This window comes from Neolamprologus brichardi, chromosome 17 (assembly GCF_056152115.1).
Source record: "Neolamprologus brichardi isolate AB-2024 chromosome 17, ASM5615211v1, whole genome shotgun sequence".
Classification (NCBI taxonomy): Eukaryota; Metazoa; Chordata; class Actinopteri; order Cichliformes; family Cichlidae; genus Neolamprologus; species Neolamprologus brichardi.
In genome coordinates, this window is record NC_142120.1 from 30,761,312 (window position 1) to 30,785,587 (window position 24,276).

The following is a 24,276-nucleotide window of genomic DNA, read 5'->3' on the forward strand; positions in this document are numbered from 1 at the left end:
GCACAGTCACACACACCTAGGAATTTAAACTACAGCACAGTGATAATGTGTGGCATTTATCAGTAGTGTCAATATGCTTGCAATATTGTGTTAATATAGGGATGGCAATGTCAATATTTTATTAAATAAAATAAAAATACTCTGGGAATACTATGAACAAGAGGGCTCATCGCATGCACCACCATCATGAGATTTTCCAGATTTCCCTAAATCAGCTCTACCGAACTGAAATCAGCTGATTGCAGCTCAAACGCACAGGAAGACAAAACATGTTTGTTTGAGGCTTTTTTTTCTTTCTACCCGCCTGAAGCTTAGATAAGTGAAGAACCTTTGTCACGACAGTAACAATATAATTATAATTGTATTGTAATTACTGAATGTAATAAACTAAAGCAATACTGAAAAATGTAATGTGATTAACACGTTACCCCCAACAGTGGCCTTACGGTAGGGTTTGGGAGGTTTTCGTGTCGGTATGCTTGACAATCTCATTTTATGGCAAAAAAATAACTAAAGAGAGAAAACTTTAGTCTTGTTGACAAAGTTTAACTCTGATGACAGTTGAAACTATGATAAATTGAGGTATGGTTTCGCAATACTTGGCATATTGTACAATGTTACTATAGTATCAAAGTATTGATATAATATATTATGGGGTGCCTGGTGATTCCCACCTCTAACAGCCAGCTACCCTCAGTGCTGCTGGTGACTTTTCTGTCTTTTGCCTGTAGCAATAACGCTGTGTGGATAATCATCGCTGAATAAAAAATATGCTAAAATATCCAATATTTTATTTAAATATGTGCTGCTGCCCTACTGGTATATACTTAAAATGAAGCTAACAAATTTCCATTTGCTTTCATTACTTTTAAAGTCATTAGGCTACTCAGAGTCTTTGTTTATGTTTGGAAAATGACAGAATTTAGGCTAGCTGTTTTTCTCTGTTTTCAGCATTTATGCTACTTAGCTAACAATGTTAGCTCTACTTGTCAAATCTTAAATTGGCCTCCACAAAAGCACAACAGAATGACCAGTTTGGTAAAAGTATAAAGTAGGTAACACTTTCTGAATGACTCATAGTGTTTTTGGGTGCGTTTGCGTGTCCATATGTGTATACCTATAGAGTCAGGAAGGTGCTGCAGCATGTTGGAGGAAAGCAGCAGGTCTTCCAAAGCCTCGCAGCCCGAAATGTCCGCGTCCAATGTCTCGATACGATTCTTAGCCAAGTCCAAGTACCGCAATTGACGGAGCTTCCCTATTGACTATTGTGCGGGGAGAAAAGAACAGAGTAAAGACGAATAAGCAGAAATCGGAAAAAAGCATAGACATGTTCAACTGTATATGCTCACATGAAGCTTTTTGTCCCAACTTCTGCTCACCCCTGGTATAGTCTGCAGAGAGTTATTATCAAGCCATAGCTCCTTCAGATTGTGGATCTGTTCCAACACCTCCGGCTGACATGCGAAAAGAAAAACCGACATTTTCACTGAACACACACTATAAATTATACATTTAGACTTCGCATTTATATTGAGACTACTAATTATGTACAGGTGCAGCCTTTCTTTTCTGCAGTTCATTTACAGATAACACTTTTGGTTGTGTTACTTTATTGTTTAGTAGCTTAAACATACTGCATGCACAGCACTGTATAGTTCAACCTTTTATGTTTCTCCTTCTCTTAATTTTTCATGTCCACATTTACTAATTTCATTTCTGGTCTCACCACTTCAGAAAATTCATTGCTACCCAGATCCAGCCTCTCGAGCTGTGTCAGTCTGTGGATGGACCTGAGAGGAAAGAATCCACTGATTAGTACAGGTTTGACATTTTGTACATAAATTTAAAATTGTACGCACCGAAGACCTCACAGCACACATTTAAAATTTTAAATACTTCATCTGAATTTGGACACAGTGAATTCTTAAACTCAATTCTCAAACTTACTTAGTTTGTTAGAAGTTTTGAGCCCAAGCAAACCCCTGTACTGCGGTGACTTTAGCATGTAGCATACGTATACAGCAGAATTTACTGTTTAGCACAGGCAGAGAACATTTGGCAAGTGTTTCATAGGCACAACCCACATATTGAACTCTACTCTTTAACCCACAGATGCATTTTCCTTACAAATGTGGATCCTTTAAAGGGGAAACTAGCAGGCTTTCCAGTCATATAAGATATATTTCCAAGACGCATTTTTACAACAAAGACATAATCAACTGAACACAAATTTCATTATCTTTTGTGATTAAGCTTAGCAATTGCATTGGTAGGGTAACTGGCATTAATATTACCACTTCTCACAAGACACTGTTACTGAAATCACTGTTAATCTGCAATTGCAAGGTTATTGAGTCTAGAAGCAGTTTGTAGTGGAGCTGTCCTCTGTGGTGATGGTGAGGATAAAGTCAGCTACATAACATTAGACCGCAAACATTTAAAACAGTTATGAGTGACACACTGATGTTATATCATGCTTCGTCAGTATTTGAAAACACCTGCAGAGATAAATACAGTTTTTATCCGGGGATCTGGAAATGCAAGCGCACACTCAGGAACACATGAGACTAAATGTTTCTCTCGCTCTCACACACACACACACACATATACTCAAAAACACATATGGCAGTTTGTCTCACTTTGGCATTGTTTTCAGGTGGTTCTCCCTCAGCTCCAGGATCCGTAGTTTGGAGAGTCTGAAAAGCCAGAAGGCACATGAAACTTAATTCAATGCAATAACAATCTATCGACTGCAACAGCTAATGCTTGGGAAGTTACATCAGGTCAAATAAGAGAAACAAGCCCCTTTTAATTTGGTACAAAACAGTGCCAAACCCATTTTGACACTGAAAGCATTACATATGATCAACACCCACTGGTATTCATCCATTCAGAGAATACCTGCAACATATAGATTTTCATATGCTCTAGCAAATAGTAGCACACTATGACCTGGATGAAATGCTAAAATGTATAGTGATGATGTAAAGATGGATAACTGGTTAACTGGAAACAAATTCATTAGCAAACTGTGAAGGCTAATGAACCTGTATGTGCACAAAAATAGAGACTCTGTTCACCAAAGTACTTAATCACAAGCTATCAAAGACAGTCAGTTTACCTCCCAAAGTTAGCAGGCAGATACTCCAGGAAGGCATCGTTTAAAAAGAGCTGGGTCAGATTCAGGAGCTGCGTAAAACCATCTGGGAGTCTGGGAAAGAAAGACAGAAAGAAATTGTGCAAAACAAGAAAGATGAAAAAGGTGTGCGTCCTTGAACGGCCTCGGTGGAATAAGACACGGACAAAGTTCCCATAACAACCCCTGCAGAAACAGCTAACTGCTGTTAGCCTGCGGATGACTCATCTGCTGCGTGCACACGCTCCCTCACACACACACACTGACACACACACACACACAAAGCATGGGAAACCTGCAGGATACTGTGTGGTTGACTCTAGTTTTGCTTCGTGGCATTAACACACCGATAAGAAAACAGCAATTACAAGTGTAACACCTGATGCTCAAAGTATAATGATAAACAACACCAGCGCTCTACTGAAATACTTACATCTTCTGCTGCAGGCCAATACTGATTCTACGGGATATGAATACAAGAGCATGGCTGTATAGGGTTTATGGATGCAGCAAATTATTATAAAATATTCAGCCTCTCTGGTGCTACATAAATATGAATATGTAAAAGCAGGGTGACCTGTAAAAGTGTGAAATGCTGCAATCAAACAAACTTGAAGCACGCTTTCCTTTCTTCAACTGAAATTTGCTTCCTAAATATAACCGAGCCAATGTGAACGTCTTAGAGATGTTTGTTCTTATGATGATGCAGTCAGCGTTTTCACTGTGGTTGTTATCCAGAGGCTGCGTGCTTGGAGTAATTAGATGCACAATGTTCAATTTTTCAACCTGGCTTGTAAACATTTAGGTTGACGGCCATCAAACCAGAGACTGAAGTAATGTGTAACAGGTTCAGCTGTGCAGTAATGTGCAGAGTGTACAGTTTGTGTCTTACTTGGTGATGGGGTTGACACTGGCTTCCACCACAGACAAGCCTTTACAGCATTTTATATTGTCTGGAAACTCCTGGATTCCTGTTTGACAGGAAGAGAGTCATACATGATGTTTAGTTTCACAAAAGTCTGGACCACCTGGTTTTGTTTCTTCTTCTTCTTCGTTGTGAAGTTTCGGTATTGCAATTATGAGGTTTCGTCCTGTTATTTTAAACCAGGGTTGTTTAGGCTGCATACCGTTTTTACTGATGTCTAGCTCTTTCAGGTTCACCAGGCTGGCGATGGTGGTGGGCAGGTTGGACAGGTCGTTATCTGGCATGCTCAGCTTCTTCAAGGCCTGGCAGTTGAAGAGTTGCTGTGGGAACACAAAGAGGGACGATAAAGGAATTATGATCTTGGCAGGGTGTAGAACGTCACCTGGAGGCATGAGGCACTTAATGTTTTTCAAAAAGCTAGGCCACTTTAGCAGCACTTGTCTATTAATAATGCAAATGTAATGTCTTCCCAAAGGACAAAACACATTATAGATTGAAAGGAAAAGACATCTAGACAAATGTGCTCCTAAACAGAAAAAATATGCTAATAAGAAAATATATACAAAAATGAAAGAATTTGGGGGTATGTAAATGCGATAAATGCTCTAGGAATTCAGAAATACCCATGTAAAAAATATAACAAAGCAAATGGTCAAAACTAAAAGGTGATTCCGATATACCAGATTCTAAATGAGCAGCAACACAATGGTTAAGAAAAAACGTAACTAGATAGCAAAACAGCTTCACTCAATCTTCACTCCCTGCATTTTAACAAAACTTTCAATCACTCTTGCTGCCTGCTAGAATCAATAACGGCTGCATTTAACATCCAGAGATAAGGCCAGAGTTTTAGGCCAAATAGTGAAGTATATGGGCTCAGCAAGAGTATTACTCTCAATGACCAAGCTAAGCTAACCTTGACAGTTTTTCTACAGACTCACTATGGTATGAAACCAAAAGGTGTTTCTCTTCATAAATGTATCTGATTGTTATATAGCAACAATAAGCCAGCTGATAATAAGCCAGTAGAGCAATAATAATTCAAGTTTTAGCTAATATTAATTTAAAAAATAAACATTTTGCTAGCTACAGTAGCTGGGTTATAATCCTCTTGCTTGCCAATATGGCTATTTTATATGAATGTCATCAAAGTGGGAATATTTTCATTGCTTAAATATAACAATAGTAAAGCAACTGCAATATTAGCAGTTTTGGTTGCTAAGTAAAAGCTATTATATCCTCCCGAGACCTAAGGAAACAAATATCTTTCAATGTCCTGCCTATTTGGAGCTAAAAGAGGCCACCTGAACACATGAGATATCATTGGAAAGGCCACAATGTCCTCTCCTGAGTGCAACATGACTTATTAGGGTAACTCAAATATGTCAAAAGATATAGACCAAAAACAAATGTCTGTTAAAGAAGACATAAAAGAATAGGCTGGTTTTCAGGAAGATATGCTAACAGCTATTGTCAAGATAAAATGGAAAATTTGCATACCCTGAATTAATGTAGTCTCATATACAACACAGTCTCTTTAAACTTCTTCCCAAACTTATAGAAGAATTGAACATTGAATGTTCTTAGTGTAGTACTTGCACTTTTAGTTTTATGCAACATGACCCTCATGAATATACAGTAATTAGCCACACCAAAAAAACCCAATAGCATACAAAGTGGATTAAACTAATAATCTTATTATTTTGCAATGGCTTTTTGGAAACTTGGGTCCCTGGTCGCAAAAGGTTGATTCTGTTCATCTGGACGTAGCGTTTTCAATGCAAGAAATGTTTCGTCACTCATCCAAGTGACTTTTTCACTCTAAGCTGACTGCAGGTTTCCCCAGTCTTATAAACAGTACATTGCACAATAACTGAAACCAGCCCACTGAATGAACAATGGGCTGTGAGGTCAGATCATTAATATGCAAATTCTCATGACCATTGATGGACAACCACTGATCAAAGCCTATTGATCATTGATCAGTACTCATGGCCATTGATCAGTGGGATCAATGGCCATGAGTACCATTCACAGAGAGTTGAGGGATGGCTGCAATCACAACATTGTAAGATGGCAAAAATGTACCCTCAGGCCCCCTCCTCGATTCAGAGATGGTCTTTCCCTTTTCACGTAAATGGCCTCCTTGACGCTCCGTTCAAACCAGCGTTCCTCCCTGTCCAGGATGTGTACATCCTCATCATTGAAAGAGTGTCCACTGGCCTGTAGGTGTAAATAGACTGCAGAGTCCTGGCCTGACGAGTCTGGTCTTCTGTGTTGTGCCATCCGCTTCGCCAGAGGTTGTTTGGTTTCCCTGATGTATAAATCCTGGTAATCCTCCTGGCACTTAACAGCGTACACTATGTTACTCTGTTTGTGCCGGGGAACCCAATCCTTGGGGTGGACCAATTTTTGGTGCAGCGTTTTTTGGGGTGTAAAAGCCACAGAGACCCGGTGTTTAGAAAAAATGCGTCTCAACTGCTCCGATACTCCTGACACGTATGGGATCACTAAGGGTTTTCGCTTAGGCAGCAGTTATCCTTCTCTTCTGGATCAGCTGGAACTTTCTTTAGGTGCCTTCCCAGCTTTGACAAATGTCCAGCTGGGATAACCACATTTACTCAGGGCCTTCTTGATGTGATGTGTTCTATGCTACTTTAAAATGTACTAGCTAGCTGTAGTATATTTTGTTGCAAACCCTCAAAACATATGAAGAGGCAGCAGCCTCTTTCCTGCAGATCAATGTGCAAGATTTTGGGCTGTGGGAGGTACCTAGAAAGAAACTACGGCAGCACGGGCTCCACACAGAAATAACCCTGACCACATCTAAAACCACTTCTTGCTACGTAGTGAACGTGCTAATAACTGCACTACCGTGCCACTGTTCCCAGATCCAAACTTGATCAAACATCTGGGCTTATTCAGGATCCAAAGACTCTGCTGCCATCACTTGTAGACTAACGTCAAGTGACACATCTATGGTTTCCTTGTCCATGCCCAGACAAACCAAAGCTATTTTGGAGGCATGTTGGGGGAAGAACTGACACAATCTTAAGTAGGTGATTTTAATTCTGAAGATCATATATATTTTTGTTATTTTATTGACCAGGCAATATGTCACCTTCATTAATTCTAGGACATTCTCTTCAGTAAAAAGTTCAGCACATAAGCCACAGCATATACATTCTAAAATGGGCAGATCTGCTCTGAGTGGAGAGGTCACAGCAGGCCACTGTAACAGAGCCTTCTAAACACTCACACACATGTAGAAGCTGCCCAACTCACTCACATTGGAGCCAGAGACTTAATATGCATTGCTGGCACAGACATACATTGTCAAGACTGAGCAGAATTTTTTTGTGCAAGTTAAATGCGAGGTCGCACATCTCATCTCATACATCCTTATTAGACTGTCTCCATTCATGCAGGCTATATTTAGAAATCTAATTCAACATCTTTGTCATTTAAACCAGGCCAGGATATCCATAAAATGTGACGGCCCTTTAATAAGCAGCACCTGTAATTCTCCTTGAAATTTTAGAAGGGCGTTCTGCATCAGCAGTCCCCACGTGGGCTGCTTCTGTGCAGCTCCCAGTGTGAACTCATGGATGTTAATGTATCAATATTGCCCAGTAAGGGTATCGCCACAAAATAGTGAGAGGGCATTTTAAGTTAGCATCAGTGTTTCACATCCGAAATCCAAATTTGAAAAAAATCATAAACAAAGCAACAAGACTAATGGTCAGCATCGCATACACAACTGTACAAAAAAGGTGCAAAACTAGCTCAATAAACCTGAGTGGGTGAAGTGAAAAGGCAGTTTTTGACCCCTAATTGTTACTCAGGGTACCAGTGGATGAACAGCTTTTAATTGTGAATTTGATCAACTGTCAGAATAAACAGATTTTAGTTTAGTAGTAGAAGCTTAATAGTAGAAGAAGAAATTTTTTTTAAAAAAGGCATAAGGATTAGTAAACCCCCCAAAAGAGGTCAGTAAAAGGAAGAAGAGTTATATCAGGAAAAAATTTACACATGACTCAGGGGTACCTTGGGTAATTCCTCAATCTGGTTGGCATCTAGGTAGAGCTCCTCCAGAGTTCTCTCAAAGCTGAAGATTTCCTTGGGGACCTGCTGCAGGCTGCAGTGGGAGTAGTCCAACACTGAGATCACTTCCTCTTCACCACGGAAACAACGGCACGGCACCAGCCGGCCAATCAGCTTCCGTTTAGTGGTCATTTCCAGACACTGCACTGAAATGGCGAGAAAAGGAGAGAACAGACATGATGTTAGAGGCCTTTAAGGTTCAGCAGCTCGTGATTTTAACAGGCTTGTTGTACCTGTTTCTTATTAATTATGTTATTTTTAATTTGTAGATATTCTATATGTAATTTAAACTGTTTTCTCTTTGTTTTGTATTTGTAGAACTTTGGCCAACACTGTTGGATGTAAAGTGCGTTATAAATAAAGATGCTATGCTATGCTACCTGATGGAGTTCTTCTGTGTAGAACCTTGTCAGTCTGATAGCATCATTAACAGTATATGGGCAGACTAGCGTACTAAAAGACAGGTTCTGATATAAGAAACTAGTTATACAAGTGTTTCGATAGTGAAAAAAACGTGAGTGGGATTTTCTATAAAATGTGGGAAACAAATTCTAAAAACTATGTGATAAAACAATGTGAGTTGCATTCATTCACAGTGACAGATTTTGCATCTTTTGATGAGTAATGAAATACATAAATACACAAAGAAACATTTTCACAAGCCACCTACTGCAAAATTATTCATACTGTGCAGAAGGAAAAAATGTGCTTATTTGAATCTCAAGGTGCAAAAAACAATGTGTTAAACACAGTGGGATCAGATATAGGAGCTTTTCATTGTACAAATATCACCTACAAGCCTTGAATAGACTGGAGGACTGTTCATCTTATGCATAGTGAGCCCTCCACAGCCTTGCAGAGGATGAGAAACCAGTGGTGACCAAATGGTTTGCTGAGTCACGTTAGTGTGTCTTGGGATTTTGTAGCAATCATGCATTATTACTGCAATATAATTTTTAATGACTTGTTCTATCTGTAGGCACTCTGTAGTTCCTCATAAATACAGAAGCAAGCTGTCAAAAGTAATCAAGCCTGCTCAGACTTGATCCCACCAAATGGTGGTAATTTATACAGTGTGACACATCAAAGCCCCAATTCATGACAAGACGAATTACAAAATAATGTGACAAAAAAATTTGATCACTTCCTACAACTAACAACACTTTGATCCCCACCAATAACCACCTGAGGAAAAGCGAGAACAGTATCAGCAGAAACTGCTAAGCTTCAGTAGCTTCAGTCAAGTCTGGGGTGACAAGAGTTCCTCGGTCCAAATTCATCATCAAGCTTAGTTAGCTAACAGTAACAAGCATGAAAAGAAACTAGCATTCCTTTGAGGCTGAAACCAAAAACGTTTGATGGACTGTGTAAAAGTCTCATAAATGGTGAGGCAAGTCCGTATTGGTGTTTTTTGCTACAGAAAAAATAATGCAAGTGTACCAGATGATAACAGATGCTGCAAATACACATAGCACCCTCATCTGACCATGGAATGAAGGGAAGATATTGACTGATAAAGAGAGAGGGGTGAGCAACCTTTACTTTCAACAGAGTAATTTCTGAGAAATTATTGCCCTTCTCAACCAATGCAAAGCCAGTGAAGGGCATTAGACACTAGCTTAGGCTTCGAATGCTGTAGTTCAATTTAATTCAGTTTCATTTATACAGTGACAAATCACAACAACAGCGCTTCATAATGTAAGGTAGACCCTACAGTAATAAATACAGAGAAAATTCCAACAATCATATGACCCCCTAAGAGCAAGCACTTTGGCGACAGTGGGACGGAAAAACTCCCTTTTAACAGGAAGAAGCCTCCAGCAGAACCAGGCTCAGGGAGGGGCGGGGCCATCTGCAGTGACCAATTGGGGTGAGAGAAGGAAGACAGGATAAAGACATGCCGTGGAAGAGAGCCAGAGAATAACAACAACTATGATTCAGTGCAGAGAGGTCTATTAACACATGGTGAGTTAGAAAGGTGACTAAAGAGGAAATACTCAATGCATCATGGGATTCCCCTAGCAGTCTGCACCTACTGCAGCATAACTAAGAGAGTTATGCTGCAGTAGTTATACTGGGCTTAAGGGCCTAATCGTAAAGGTAGAGATAGGGTCTGCCAGACACAGGATGTGTGTGGCATGGTTCATATACTTTTCTATAAAAATACCGGACACAAAACATAAACAATATCAGATTTTGTCATCTATTCATAATTTGGTTAGTGGTTTGCAACATTAATAATAAGATAAGATAATCTTGATGCCCAAAATTAGTGAGCTGATCCTTTTAAATCTAAACCACAGTTCAAAATCAGCATACAAAGTATTTTAATCTGCACGTACCAAATCTTTCTGTTGGCTCGAGCCTCTCTGTGTGGTGTCAAGTTTGAACGTTCTCCTCATCCTGACTCTTAATTAAGTTTGTGTAAATGTGAGTGTGGCTGACTGACAGCCCTGTGAGAGACAAAAACAAAGTAGTCTACCAAAAAATGTGAACGCAGTGATCTAAAATTGCTGAATGATTATTTGAGCTGTTTTCTTACACTGAATTTGAATGAACTACTGCTGTACTCAGATTTGAGTCCATGGTCAAGTACAGGAATCAGTGCCCACATCCTTTTGAAATAGACAGACTCTGAGCCAGATCAGACATGGACACTGCTAAAGGTTTGCTCTTACAGTAAAATTAAACTAATGTGGGTATTTGGGTGGATTATCCAACGCTAAGTGTCCCCCGTCCAACCAAACCAATACTGCAGGTGAAGTCGTATTATAAGTGACTTTAAAGAATGATATCATTTACACTAGGACCACATTTTTGTGAAGTGAGACATATTAACTTCACGTAAACTTTGACATTTTTGCATAGATTAAGGAATGTGGATTTTCCTGCTGTGGATAGGAGAAAATAACTGCACCAATGTAAAAGGCCATGTGTACGGTGGCCCTGTGAGTTCAAATGCACTGAAACTGCAGCAAATAGAAAAAGGCTGCAAAAACAACAGAAGAACAGAAAAAAAAAATGCAGTAAAAGTTCACAAAGAAAAACGAGAGAAGTGTTTTGGGAGACAAAACAGCTGCAGAAGTGACAAGCTAACAGAAAACGGCTAAAAGCAAACAAATGTTTACAATATTATATGAATTATGTGATTAAAACACACATTACCTTGCATCTTTTTCTGAATCCTTTTCAAGTATGTTTCAGTACAATCTTTTACATGTTTTGGTTTCTGTCACTTCCACAACTTTTCCATCTTACCTAAAAATCCGTCAGTTGTGTTTTGTGAGTTTTGGTGTTTTTTTTTCCTTCCATTCTGTTTTTTTCAACTTTTATTCAGACCTTTATGTTTTGTTTTTGTTTTGTGTTTTAATTGAAATTATACTTTAGGTCACAGGTGTTGAAGGACCCACATTAGCTTAAAAGCTTCACATGACTGTCAGGCAGATGTAAAACTCACATGGCAGATGGGTATCACAGTGATCCCCTGCCAACCAGCAGTTACCCAGTTCACAGCAGGCTGAGGCTCGGCTCGCTTTGTCACACACACACACACACACACACACGGTCTTTTCAAACAACAAGCCAGAGCCATATAATTAGACCGAATCCTTTGTAATTCTGCGACAACATCGCTCCATTACACAACTCCATTTAAAAAGCTTGTGGCTGAATGGCATAAGTAGGCTAACCATGGTTATTAAAGTCCTTGAGTGAGGACTCATCATTCAGCTTTATCATTGCAAACCCACTCGCTTGCTGCGCTCAATCTATTGACAAATAAAGACATTTTAACGCCAGCCCTTTCAAACGGAACAAAGAGCGAGTTTTCAGTGATTGGACTTCAATTTCCTGCTTGATCTTCAACTGCCATCGAGCACAACAGCAACTGGATGCGATGAGGAGCTGCACAGCGGCATGAAAAGAAAGAGATGAGGAAACTAAAGAGAGAACGTGAAAATAAGAAGGTGTAGAGAGCAGTGAGAGGAACACCAGGAGGCTCAGAGATAAGACCTGCAGCTTTATCTGGCTATAAACACACACATGTCCAGCTGCACAGTGAGACCAGATGAATTCAGACGATAGAGAGAGTAATCTTGAACATTGCGAGTACACTGTGTTATCTGCTCTAGCTTTTTGCAAGCCACTGAAATCAGATAAAAAGGTCGCAGATCCTGCAGGACTGTTTATCTAAAAGGACTGGACCATTAAAATCAATGCATCCTTATCCACAGTCATGCTCAGCGCAGGTGTAATGAGGCCAGCTGACATTTACTGTTTGCCTATTCTATGTGTAAACCCGGCAGTCAGTGCTTCTCACGATGCTCCCATGTTTGGCGGCGGCTTGTCTGTGTATTACTTTTACCGCAGATACTCGGCCACTTCAGTAGTTACACCTGCCTTAATTATTTGTGAAATAGATTCAATAAGATGCTTGAAACATTCCTCAAAGATCTTTGTCCATGTTGATATGACAGCCTGTCATATTTGCTGCAGATTTATCAGCTGCACATGCACAGTGTGAATATGCTGTTACACCACATCCCAAACGTGCTCTACTGGATTAAAATCAGGGCAATCGGAGGCCATTTGAGCCTGATCTGAGCTTTGTGACATGGCATGTTAGCTTGCCGGAAGAATCCATTAGAAGTTGGCTACACTGTGGTTGTAAAGAGATGGTCATGGTCAGCAACAATACTCAGGTAGGTTGTGGTGTTTAAACGAGGCTCAGTTGGCACTAATGGGCCCAAAGTGCAACGAAAAAATATCTTCCACACTATTACACCACTAAGTGTAAGTTTAAGATTAGGCTTAAAACTTTCCTTTTTGCGAAAGCATATAGTTAGGGCTGGACCAGGTGACCCTGAATCCTCCCTTAGTTATGCTGCAATAGACATAGACTGCCGGGGGATTCCCATGATGCATTGTTTTTCCTTTCCAGTCACCTTTCTCACTCACTATGTGTTAATAGACCTCTCTGCATTGAATCATGTCTGTTATTAACCTCTGTCTCTCTTCCACAGCATGTCTTTTATCCTGTCTTCCTTCTCTCACCCCAACCGGTCGCAGCAGATGGCCCCGCCCCTCCCTGAGCCTGGTTCTGCCGGAGGTTTCTTCCTGTTAAAAGGGAGTTTTTCCTTCCCACTGTCGCCAAAGTGCTTGCTCATAGGGGGTCATATGATTGTTGGGTTTTTCTCTGTATCTATGAAGCGCCTTGAGGCGACTTTTGTTGTGATTTGGCGCTATATAAATAAAATTGAATTGAATTGAATTGAATTGAATTGAATTGAAAATATCGATACAAGGCCAGATGGATCCATGTTTTCCTGCTTTGCAGTTTCTGAAATATACCGAGAACTTTCCCACATTCAAAGTCACTAAAATTACTTTTCTTCCCCCATTCAACATTTCTGAATGCAAACAGTTGCTGCCATGTGACTGGCTAATTTGTGTTAATTAGGTGTACCTAATAAAGTGGCTGGAGAGTGTAGTTTTAAAGCAAATAGCGTGGATACTATTAAGAAAGTGTAAAAAGTTTTAACCTAATGTTTTCTTATATATTTTTTAAATATATAACTAACTACATCAATGAATACGTCACTTTGGAGACTTTGAAGAAATTGATGTGTTAATTACACTACTGTGACATAAACCGTATAATCAATATAATCATGATGTACACTGCATATTATGGAATATTAATGCTACATCTCTCCTAGATTTGATTTGATTTGATTTTATTGATTAGCATTCAAATATCTCAATGAATACAGAACAAAGATTTACCACAAAGCAAGAAAGCATGAGACAAGGCTAATCAAAAGGTATTGGCTGAAGCATTTGCTTATTACGCCAACCCTTTTAACAAAAGATCTTTTTGCATACAGCTCCTGTACACAGGGCTCGAAGCAAAGAATAAAACAAAGCAAAGCAAAAACAAACAAACAAACAAACAAACAAACAAAAAAAAACTTTCCACCTTAGATAAGTAACTACATCCAAGCAAAACAATCAAGAGTTTCAGTATTTTTATTTTTGCTCTTTTCATTCTTGATTTATATATTTTTCTAATACTCTATTTTTAAACATGTTTTTAAACAAGGAAAATGAACCACACCTTTTTAAATCACTGTCATAACTATTCCACAGGTTAACTCCTCTAACAGAAACACATCTCTGCTTTATATTTGTCCTTATCTTGTTTTTAAAGAAATCTATTCCCCTTAAGTCATATTGACTCTCTCTGACTTTAAACAGCTTCTGAGTACTGGGGCAAAGCAAGTTATTTTGTGCTTTATACATTATCTGTGCCATTTTATATTCAACCAAATCATAAAATTTCAGGGTATTCAGATCAGAACAAAATGTTAGTTGGTTCTATATAGTTTGATTGATTTATAATTCTTATAGCTCTTTTTTGTAACTTGAAAATAGGAAGAGTATTTGTTTTATATGCATTACCCCATATCTCCAGACAGTAAGTCATATATGGAAGCAACAGAGTACAATAACGTGTGTATAATGATTTCTTGTTCAGGACATGCTTTGTTTTATAGAGAATATCGATGGTTTTTGACATTTTTGTTTTCGCATGGTTTATATGAGACTTCCAGCTCAGCTTATCATCAATTATCACTCCAAGAAATTTATTTTCATACACTCTTTCAATTTCAATTCCATTAGCCCTGATTTTAGATACATTTTTCATTTGTCTAGTGCCAAAAATAATCAATTTTGTTTTCTTTATATTTAATGATAACTTATTTACATCAAACCATTTTTTTAAAAAATATATTTAACTCCTTATCCACTGTATTCAGAAGCTGTTCTAGGTTTTTACCTGAGCAATACAGAGTGGTGTCATCAGCAAACAATGCACATTTTAACAGTTTGGAAACACTACATATGTCATTTATATATAATATGAATAATTTAGGGCCCAGCACAGAGCCCTGAGGAACACCACAAGTTACCTTCAACTGCTTAGATTTTACATTATTGATCTCGACATATTGATATCTGTCATCCAGGTAACTTTTCATCCACTTGTATGCTAACCCTCTTATGCCATATCTCTCTAGTTTATTCATTAATATAGAATGATCAATTGTATCAAACGCCTTTTTTAAGTCTATAAAAACACCAACAGTATATTCCTTATTATCTATAGCATTAGATATCCAAGTTCCATCACTGCCATCGAAGTGGACCTTTTCACTCTAAAGCCATATTGGTTATCACTTAGGAGATTATGCTTCTCCATATATTTATCAAGTCTATTAACAAATAACTTTTCTAAAATTTTTGAGAACTGTGGGAGTAGTGATATTGGCCTGTAATTGGTAAACTGACATCTCTCTCCGTTTGTATGGATTGGAATAACTTTTGCTATTTTCATTTGTGAGGGAAATACACCAGTTCGAAAGGACAGATTACAAATGTATGCGAAAGGTTGCACTATATATTCTATAATACTTTTAACTAATATCATGTCAATACCAAAACAGTCAGTGGACTTTTTATTTTAAAGTAGTACAGTGCAGTACTGCTAATATATATTGTAATATATCTATATCACTAAAGCACTTCTGGATGGATGCAAACTGCATTTCGTTGCCCTGTACCTGTGCATGTGCAATGACAATAAAGTTGAATTCTATTCTATTCTATTCTACTGCACGGCACTATTCAGTTCAATTCAATTCAGTTTTACTTATAGTGCTAAATCACAACAACTGCTTTAAGGTGCTTTATATTGTAAGGTGAAGATCCTATAACAATACAAAGAAAACAAGAAAACCCAAGCAATAATATGATCCCCTTTGAGCATGCACTTTGCCGACAGCGGGGAGGAAAACCTTCCTTTAAACAGGAAAAAAACCTCTGCAGGAAGCAGGCTCAGGGAGGGGCAGCAACCTGTCGTGACTGGTTGGGGTAAGGGGAGGAAAACAGGTCAAAGACATGCTGAAAAGAGCCAGAGATGAATAATAACTACTGATTAAATGCAGAGTGTTGTATAAACATATAGCGAGTGAAAAAGAAACACTCAGTGCATGATGGGAAGCCCCAAGCAGCCCAGACCTATTGCAGTGTAACTAAGGGAGGATTTATGGCGTTATTTTTGTGCCACTATTCTGAGCGCACGTAAAAAAAATTTGCAGGTGCAAGTGTTGCATTTTGAGGAGAAATTTATTTTGAGCAAAGAAAAGCTGAATTTGAGTGAACAGAATTCATTGCTGCGTGCAGAAAATGTATTTCAGTGTTTGCTATTATTCACATACACGCACAATAGCAGCCCCTCTCGCTCAGTTTTTGCATTTGCGCTCGCAATGTGTTGCTTGCGCTCTCTTAACATTTCTGCCCGTCTCCGAAAACATTAGAGCACTTATGCAAATATGTGATGTCTTGATAAATCGAGCAGATATTTGAAGTTTACACAGCACCATTCTGACATGAAAATATCTTAAAAGTTTATTTTGTGACCCAGAAAGAGTAATGTTTCAAACTCCGCCACACCGTGTTTCTCCGCAACTGCCTCGTTTGAGTTTTGGACGAAATGGATTCTGGGATATTGCATTTCGTCATTTCGAGCTGATTGGAGACCAAAACAGCCAATCAGATTTTTTTTGCATCCAAGTCTGTGATTGGCTGGTTTTGTGGCACAAATATAACGGTGTAGAGAAAGAGTTGAGCGCGCACGGGCAGAAATGTTGAGAGCGCAAGCAACACATTGCGAGCGAGCGCAAATGCAAAAACTGAGCGAGAGGGGCTGCTATTGTGCGTGTGTGTGAATAATAGCAAACACTGAAATACATTTTCTGCACGCAGCAATGAATTCTGTTCACTCAAATTCAGTTTTTCTTCGCTCAAAATAAATTTCTCCTCAAAATGCAACACTTGCACCTGCAATTTTTTTTTACGTGCGCTCAGAATAGTGGCACAAAAATAACGCCATAAGGATTCAGGGTCACCTGATCCAACCCTAACTAAAATAAACTACCAAAAAGACTCTCTATCAAATATATTAAAGCAAACACATACAGATGTATTGCTTTGCTTTTTTTCATAGCTACACAACTACACTGATGTGATCCGTATTTCCTGATTTCTAAGAAAGGGCCTGACTTGGAAACAATGTCCCCTCTGGTCATCCGCTTTATAATTAAGTTCCCCAATCAAACCACAACCATTTTGGCTGGGACTTAACGTTGCTGTCCCAACAGCATTTGCTCAGAAACATTTAATGTTAACAGTATCCGGGCCTGGAGAAAACTACACCACAGGTCAATACATCCTGCTGCTCTTTACAATCTTTATTAGATTCTCTGCAATATAAAGATGACTAAACAAAGAGGTAAAGAGGTAACACACTACATGTGTCCACGCTCAGCTTGCTAGAACATCAGCTTGCTAGTGTGGCTGTCTGAGCACAGGCGGCAGAAGTCAGCTGACACACTCCATCGTGGTTACACAGCACTAAGGTTCTTCTCAGTGGCTGAGTAAGAAGGCAGGCGGACTGCTTGTTGGACTTAAAAATACATAATTAGCAAACATGCAAAATCAGTTTCAGTGTCTACAGCATCCTTGAATCATTAAGCCAGATGGCCCAGTATAATGTTCCAGACAAACCAGTAACACTAACCACAGGTGACATGACCCACAAATCAGAGTTTGTTAAAACTCATTTTCCGTCTATAACGTGCCTTTTTTGACTGTGGAGGTTTGGCTTTAGTTATCGTTATTCATTGTGTGTGTGTGTGTGTGTGTGTGTGTGTGTGTGTGTGTGTGTGTGTGTGTGTGTGTGTGTGATCCATCACACATAAGCAAAAACATTTGTTTTCCTGACTGAGGTGACTTTGAGTAATTACAGAACTCACTAAAAGGAGCACAGAAAAATAACTTTTGTCTTGAAAACATGTGCAAAATATGAGCTCGCCGTCTGCTAAGAAATCTGTTTCTATAAGCTACTGATAGTGCAGCTGCCTGCTCTGCCCTCACGGTTATGGATGTAACAGCTTAATTTACAAAGACAGAGTAGACTAAAAATAACAGCTTTTTGTCAACGGAGCGGAGAGGGAACGAGAGAGAGGAGCTGATGTCGCCCAGGCAAGTATTAACAACAGCAGGGTGACAAATAGCAAATATGGGTGTGGGTGTGTGTCTGTTGAGGGGGGGGTGTTTACGTGGGCAGCAGTGAGAGACTTTTGTGGGCAGTCACCTTCATGACACAGACACCTGCACAGACTGATTATCTGAAGTTCATGAGGAAAAGAAGAGGGAGCTGTGCTGCCACTGTTCACAACAGATATCACACCAAAAGACAAATAGCAAGGATGGAGACCGCTCTGTATGACCCATATATCAATATAACAGTGCAAAGGACTTGGCCACGTGGCCATTCATGGATGCAGTGAAATATTTTAGTTATCGTTAGGTTTTGTCTTTATCTCTAACACACTGATCACCTCTGCTAGAGTGAATCTAAAGGGGGTGCCGATGTGTGTCCAGTCCTGCCCAGACATCCAGATAGCATGCAGCACAAAAAAAAAGAAAAAAAAAAGAAATACAATTTGGATGGGAGTCAGAATGAGCCAGTACCAATAGGATGAAACAAGGAAGTGAGCGTGGTTGGCTGTGTTGGCTCTTGCTGCTGCTATGGAAACAGCATGACGGAGCAGACTGACTCTGCAGAGGCAATGCTTCATGTGCAAGTGCAAGTCCCCCCCCCCACACACACACACATTTAAATAGGTTTGGTAATCATCATAATAATTATGACATAAAACAGAAAACAAAGATGTAGTGAGAAGTTTTACAAGAACTGCTACTGTAACATACACCCGCCCACACGTGCACACGCACAGACTTAAGCACCTCCACACATGTACACTTTTACACACCAGCAGCGGGTGAAAAAGAAGAAGACTGTGATGAAGAAGTATTAACGCCACACTGCACGCTGTTAAAAATACTCGAGAGAGAGCCAAAAATCCAACTCAGGAGAAAGTAAAAATGCAGCAGTATTGGTAAAAACGTGCAGACTTCATTGTGTGAAAAGGTCCTTACAGTTTATCAAGGGCTATAGTTAGTGTTGGATCAGATGACCTTGTATCCTCCCTTAGTTATGCTGCTATAAGCCTAGGCTGCTGAGGGCTTCCCATGATGCACTGAGTGTTTCTTTTCTTCATTCACCTCTTTATACTCTCTGTGTGTTTAATACTCCGCTCTGCATTTAATTATTAGTTGTTATTAATCTCTGGCTCTCTTCCACAGTGTGTCTTTTGTCCTTCCTCCCTCCCCTCACCGTCAATGCCCACACTGAAATGATAAGGTGTTTGTTAATTAAAAAAAATACATAATTGTTTTTCTGCTAAATATACTGTACTGACTGACCAGGCTTTTCCATCAATACATTTTTTTTCATCCCTGACGGCACGAACACATTCCAAGATGACAGATGACAGAATTCACTGGCTCAGGGATCACCAGAGACCTGACCTTAGACTCACTGAGAATCTTCTAGATGTGCTGCAGAAGACTTTAGCAGTCTGACTGCCCCATCATGGTTACAAGATCTTGTTGAAAAAATATGTAAATAAACTTTGCAAATATCTCGAAACAATTCCACAGCGAGTGTGTAGTGCCTATAAAACTAAAGGCAGTCCGAGAAAATATTAGAGTGTGGGACTTTTTGTTTTTTGGCTGTGCAGTGTACATATAAAGTAAGCACTGGGAACACACCAAGCAATGTAAGAAATATTTCTTCACATACCCTTTTCACAGAGTCACAAAAACTACTTTTGACCCCCCTTTATTGTCTACTAATAAGTCAAAACTTTAACGTTGGTCCCAACTACACATATTTAACTGAATTGCAGGACACTTTGCTGAAATGTCACACAAAACTCAACTGCACTGTCTGGGCTGGTAAAAATATTTCCTTTTAAAATTATATAGCTTCATAAAATGTTCAAGCAAACTCTGCTTTAGCTCGGCAGTCCCCCAGAGTTAAGTTACACAGCTAGCGAGCGATCGGCAGTTCTCCTGAATTTCCCCTCGAGCGGTCGCTTTCCTCCTCCCTCTGCTCTTCATGTTTGTGAATATCTGTGCATGTCCTCCAGCAGCTCAAGAGGGTGAATTCCCCTAGGGGTGCCATGACAGCCATCGCTTCACGTGCAGCCTCACTGTCGCCACGGTAACCGCTGCCATAGAGACCGTCTCCCAGGAGCTGGGTGTATTTTTACTCGTTCTCCTGCTCTCTCTGTCTCTCTCTGTGTCATAAAACAGAACATGCTGCACTCGGTGGGCGAGCGCTCCACATTCTGCGACGCTTAATGTAGACTCAGATATGTCAGACACTTTTATAGCACCTGAATAAGAGCCCGAGAACAGCTCCATGCCACCGCTTCGCGTTTCCTTTTCTGTTTCTCGCGAAAGGCGGGAGAGCTGCGCTCTGTGGATATCGCCCCAGGGTTTCTGCACTCGCTCACAACAGTCGCACGCTATCGCGGACGAGCACATGTGAAACACACACACACACACATACAAATCAGTGACACAAACAGTCATGCATGCTGACTCATTTACTTGTGTCAGTGACGGTGAGAGGACACGGAAGATCCTGTTTCACATCCCAGTGCTCCACATTGTCAAGCAAATCCCTGAGTGTGAGTGTGTGTGTGCATGTGGGAGGCAGTTAGTTATCTAGCGGCCAAGAACAGCTTGTTCTGCCACTTTCTGTGCTTTGTTGCTTTTTTTTTTTTACATTTACTAAACATTAAATAAGCACTTTGGGCAGTTACCTGTACTACCACCACATGAAAATACACACACACACGTAGATTTCAATTGTGCTTGAGTCTCTGATCATCAGAGAACATCATTATAAGATGTTCTGTTTGAAAAGTCCTATAGAAATATGCTGTCATCCCACATATGTACACTGGAATAGTGAAAAGTTATATAAGTATGAGGCACAGGTTTATCATTGGAGGACTGATTTTGATAGTAGATATTAAGCTTTTTAGACAAATCCACAGTCTGGGATAACAAGGCATCTGGCTGTAAAAAAGGCTTGAAAGACAGTCGTCATAAAAAAGTGAGTCTGAACGATGCGTCATCACTGAGTAGATTTTGCCTCCGCTTGCTTTTGTGGAACTTTGGTGCACAATTAAACCGTTCACCCTTCAGCGTGGCCGGACAACCAGCACTGAATGAGGCATTAACCAGTAGGAGGAGGAGGATACCCGTATCAGCTGCCGCTTGACTGTCAGACTGTCCTGTGCTGCTCCACAACCTTTAACATTTCAACACACAAATAAACTTTGCAGTGATGACAAACGCCCTGATCCTCTGATATTTTCTTACATATTAAAATGTGGGGAAACTCATTTGTGATGTTGTCTGTCGCACAATGTCTTCTCATCATATCAGATCCCCCAAACAATTTGTTTGGTTATTTACTGCATAAGTTCATGTGGGAAAAATATAATGAAAAAAATGTAAAGAGACTGATTGATAAGTACCGGATGAATATTATAAATAGCAAGCCAGCAAAGTATGGAAGAATAATCTGATGAAAAAAAAAAAACAGAAAAAAACTGGGGTATTGTCTCTGTTGGCAATAATCACAAAACATAAGCATCACAGAAAATATATCAAATTAGAAACAATTTCTTGTCGTCTGCTACTTCAAAAGTTAAGATCTGGTTAAGCTTCGGTAGCTTGACTTAACCAGATATCCCACACAACGTTCAGGGCTGCTTAATGTTAAAGACCTTAAAAGGCATTAAAGACAGCGGATAGGCTGATCCATGATATGTATCTGAGCAATTAAAAAAATTTGTTATCTTGTTTTGGAATAGAAAAACCGTACGACTGATATAGAAAAAATGAAGGACTTTATTGCTCTTTTTTGGCATCACAGGTCAAAGCTGTTTGTCTAAAGTTATAAAGTCATACCTGTTAGGAATAAAATGATTAAGTAAAGCTGTTTTTTGTGATTATTATATACACATTGTCTTTGCGCTCATTAAGAGTTGGCACTCTATGTAATTAGGGTCAAAAGGATCAATTCAGTGCTATGATTGAATTGAATTCTTGAGGCTGACATGTTGAGCTGCAAACATGCAAACATGCTTACACATCATAACTAGTTAAAGTCAGGGTGATATTTTTCTGGGCCAAGAGAGTCTGAACAGATTGTCCCGGACTTAGATAATAAGTAGAAAACAACAGGCTAAAAATTGCTAGCTGATATTAATACAGCAAGGTTAGGCTCTTTTTCCAGGAAAGGAGCAGATGCAGACGAGGTCAGACGGGAGACAGAAGGACCGCCATGTCATTTTCCATAATAATTCTTGTTTTTGTTGTGGTATAAAACTATATTGCCAGCTTATTGTGCCATCCTTTTTGTGAAGCAGACCGCTGGTTCATATCGAAGTCCAGCGCGCTGTAACTTGTAATTTCAACTGCTGAAATGAATTCAGGGTTTTAAAAGGTAGTCATTCTCCTGTACTTCCTTAAAGAAAGAAAATGCAAATCTTTAACATTTTATTTGATTTTAGATGATGCATAATAGGTCACATGAGAGGCGCGTAGCAGGTGAAGGAGATGAGACAGGAGCTCTTTTAAATTAGACCCTAAGTCTCGAGTACTGCCGTTCGTTTGTGTGTTTGTTTGTTTTTTTGACATTCTGAATGTGTGACATCCTGGTTTTTATGTTAATGGCAACATCGACATACAGGACTGATGTAGGATTTTTAAGACAGATGCCAATATCTGGTGATTTTAAAAAAATCCAATATTCTGATATAATTCCCAATTTTAGTCTTTTTTCTTTAGATACAAAAACTCAAAAAGATTTCCCTAAAATTTGTTACATTTATTTATTTATTTGTTTACACACTGCCCACTGTGTTTGTCCTTCCAAACAGGTGCATTACCAACAAGGAAACTGAGAGTGCCCTCTTGTGGACGAATTATGCAACATCAACACACTGCCATCTCTTCTTTACAGTTTTAAGATTTATTTACTGGCTATTATAAATTTGAAAAAATATCAGTCTGCTAATATGATCAGTGGCTAAAAGGTCAGAATTACCTCTGGTTACCTCAGGAAGTTTTATAATGCTCATAAGAATTAAAGTCTCACTTAATTTAGTGAGACTTTAATTAATTAATTTAATTATGAATTCATCTTTCATAAGCGTAGACAAAACAGTGGTAATATTTATTGAAGATCACTAATAACAGGGTTTACTGAATAGTTAGTAGCTTTTTTTGGAGATCACATTTAATTTAATTGTCTATTTTAGTTAGGCGCAGTGTGAAGGTTTTGTAAATTTCTGAAGTTGTGTGGGTTAGTTTTATTCCCGCCTCATATTTCCCTAGCTTTAGGTTGATTTAAGTGAAAAAACAGATACAAATAAAATATTTTACCTCACTTTTTACAAAAGAGAGAGCATATTTCTCCTGTTTTGGCTTCCCTTCATTGGCTTCCTGTTAAATCCAGAATTGAATTCAAAATCCTGCTCCTCACATACAAGGTCTTAAATAATCAGGCCCCATCTTATCTTAATGACCTTGTAGTACCATATCACCCTATTAGAGCACTTCGCTCTCGCTCTGCAGGCCTACTTGTTGTTCCTAGAGTATTTAAAAGTAGAATGGGAGGGAGAGCCTTCAGTTTTCAGGCCCCTCTTCTGTGGAACCAGCTTCCAGTTTGGATTCGGGAGACAGACACTATCTCTACTTTTAAGATTAGGCTTAAAACTTTCCTTTTTGCTAAAGCATATAGTTAGGGCTGGACCAGGTGACCCTGAATCCTCCCTTAGTTATGCTGCAATAGACGTAGGCTGCCGGGGGATTCCCATGATGCATTGAGTTTTTCCTTTCCAGTCACCTTCCTCACTCACTATGTATTAACAGACCTCTCTGTATTGAATCGTATCTGTTATTAATCTCTGTCTCTCTTCCACAGCATGTCTTTTATCCTGTCTTCCTTCTCTCACCCCAACCGGTCGCAGCAGATGGCCGCCCCTCCCTGAGCCTGGTTCTGCCGGAGGTTTCTTCCTGTTAAAAGGGAGTTTTTCCTTCCCACTGTCGCCAAAGT

The 24,276-nt window shown here is 39.4% G+C and overlaps 1 protein-coding gene across 7 annotated transcripts in view; it reads right to left on the reverse strand.

Moving 5' to 3' along the window:
- The window catches only part of lrrc7 (leucine rich repeat containing 7), an 89,841-nt gene that overhangs the window by 41,502 nt on the left and 24,063 nt on the right, over positions 1–24,276 (reverse strand). For 4 of the 7 annotated variants that reach the window (XM_087830365.1, XM_087830369.1, XM_087830367.1 and 1 more), the window contains exons 2-9: positions 8,109–8,311; positions 4,264–4,381; positions 4,029–4,107; positions 3,122–3,211; positions 2,640–2,696; positions 1,727–1,790; positions 1,350–1,454; positions 1,118–1,262 (exon numbers count right to left, since the gene is read on the reverse strand). In XM_087830365.1, coding sequence (XP_087686491.1) covers positions 1,118–1,262; positions 1,350–1,454; positions 1,727–1,790; positions 2,640–2,696; positions 3,122–3,211; positions 4,029–4,107; positions 4,264–4,381; positions 8,109–8,311 — 861 coding nt within the window. The remainder of the gene's footprint in view (positions 1–1,117; positions 1,263–1,349; positions 1,455–1,726; positions 1,791–2,639; positions 2,697–3,121; positions 3,212–4,028; positions 4,108–4,263; positions 4,382–8,108; positions 8,312–24,276) is intronic. The other 3 variants (XM_087830368.1, XM_087830371.1, XM_087830366.1) reach the window with 1 other exon arrangement.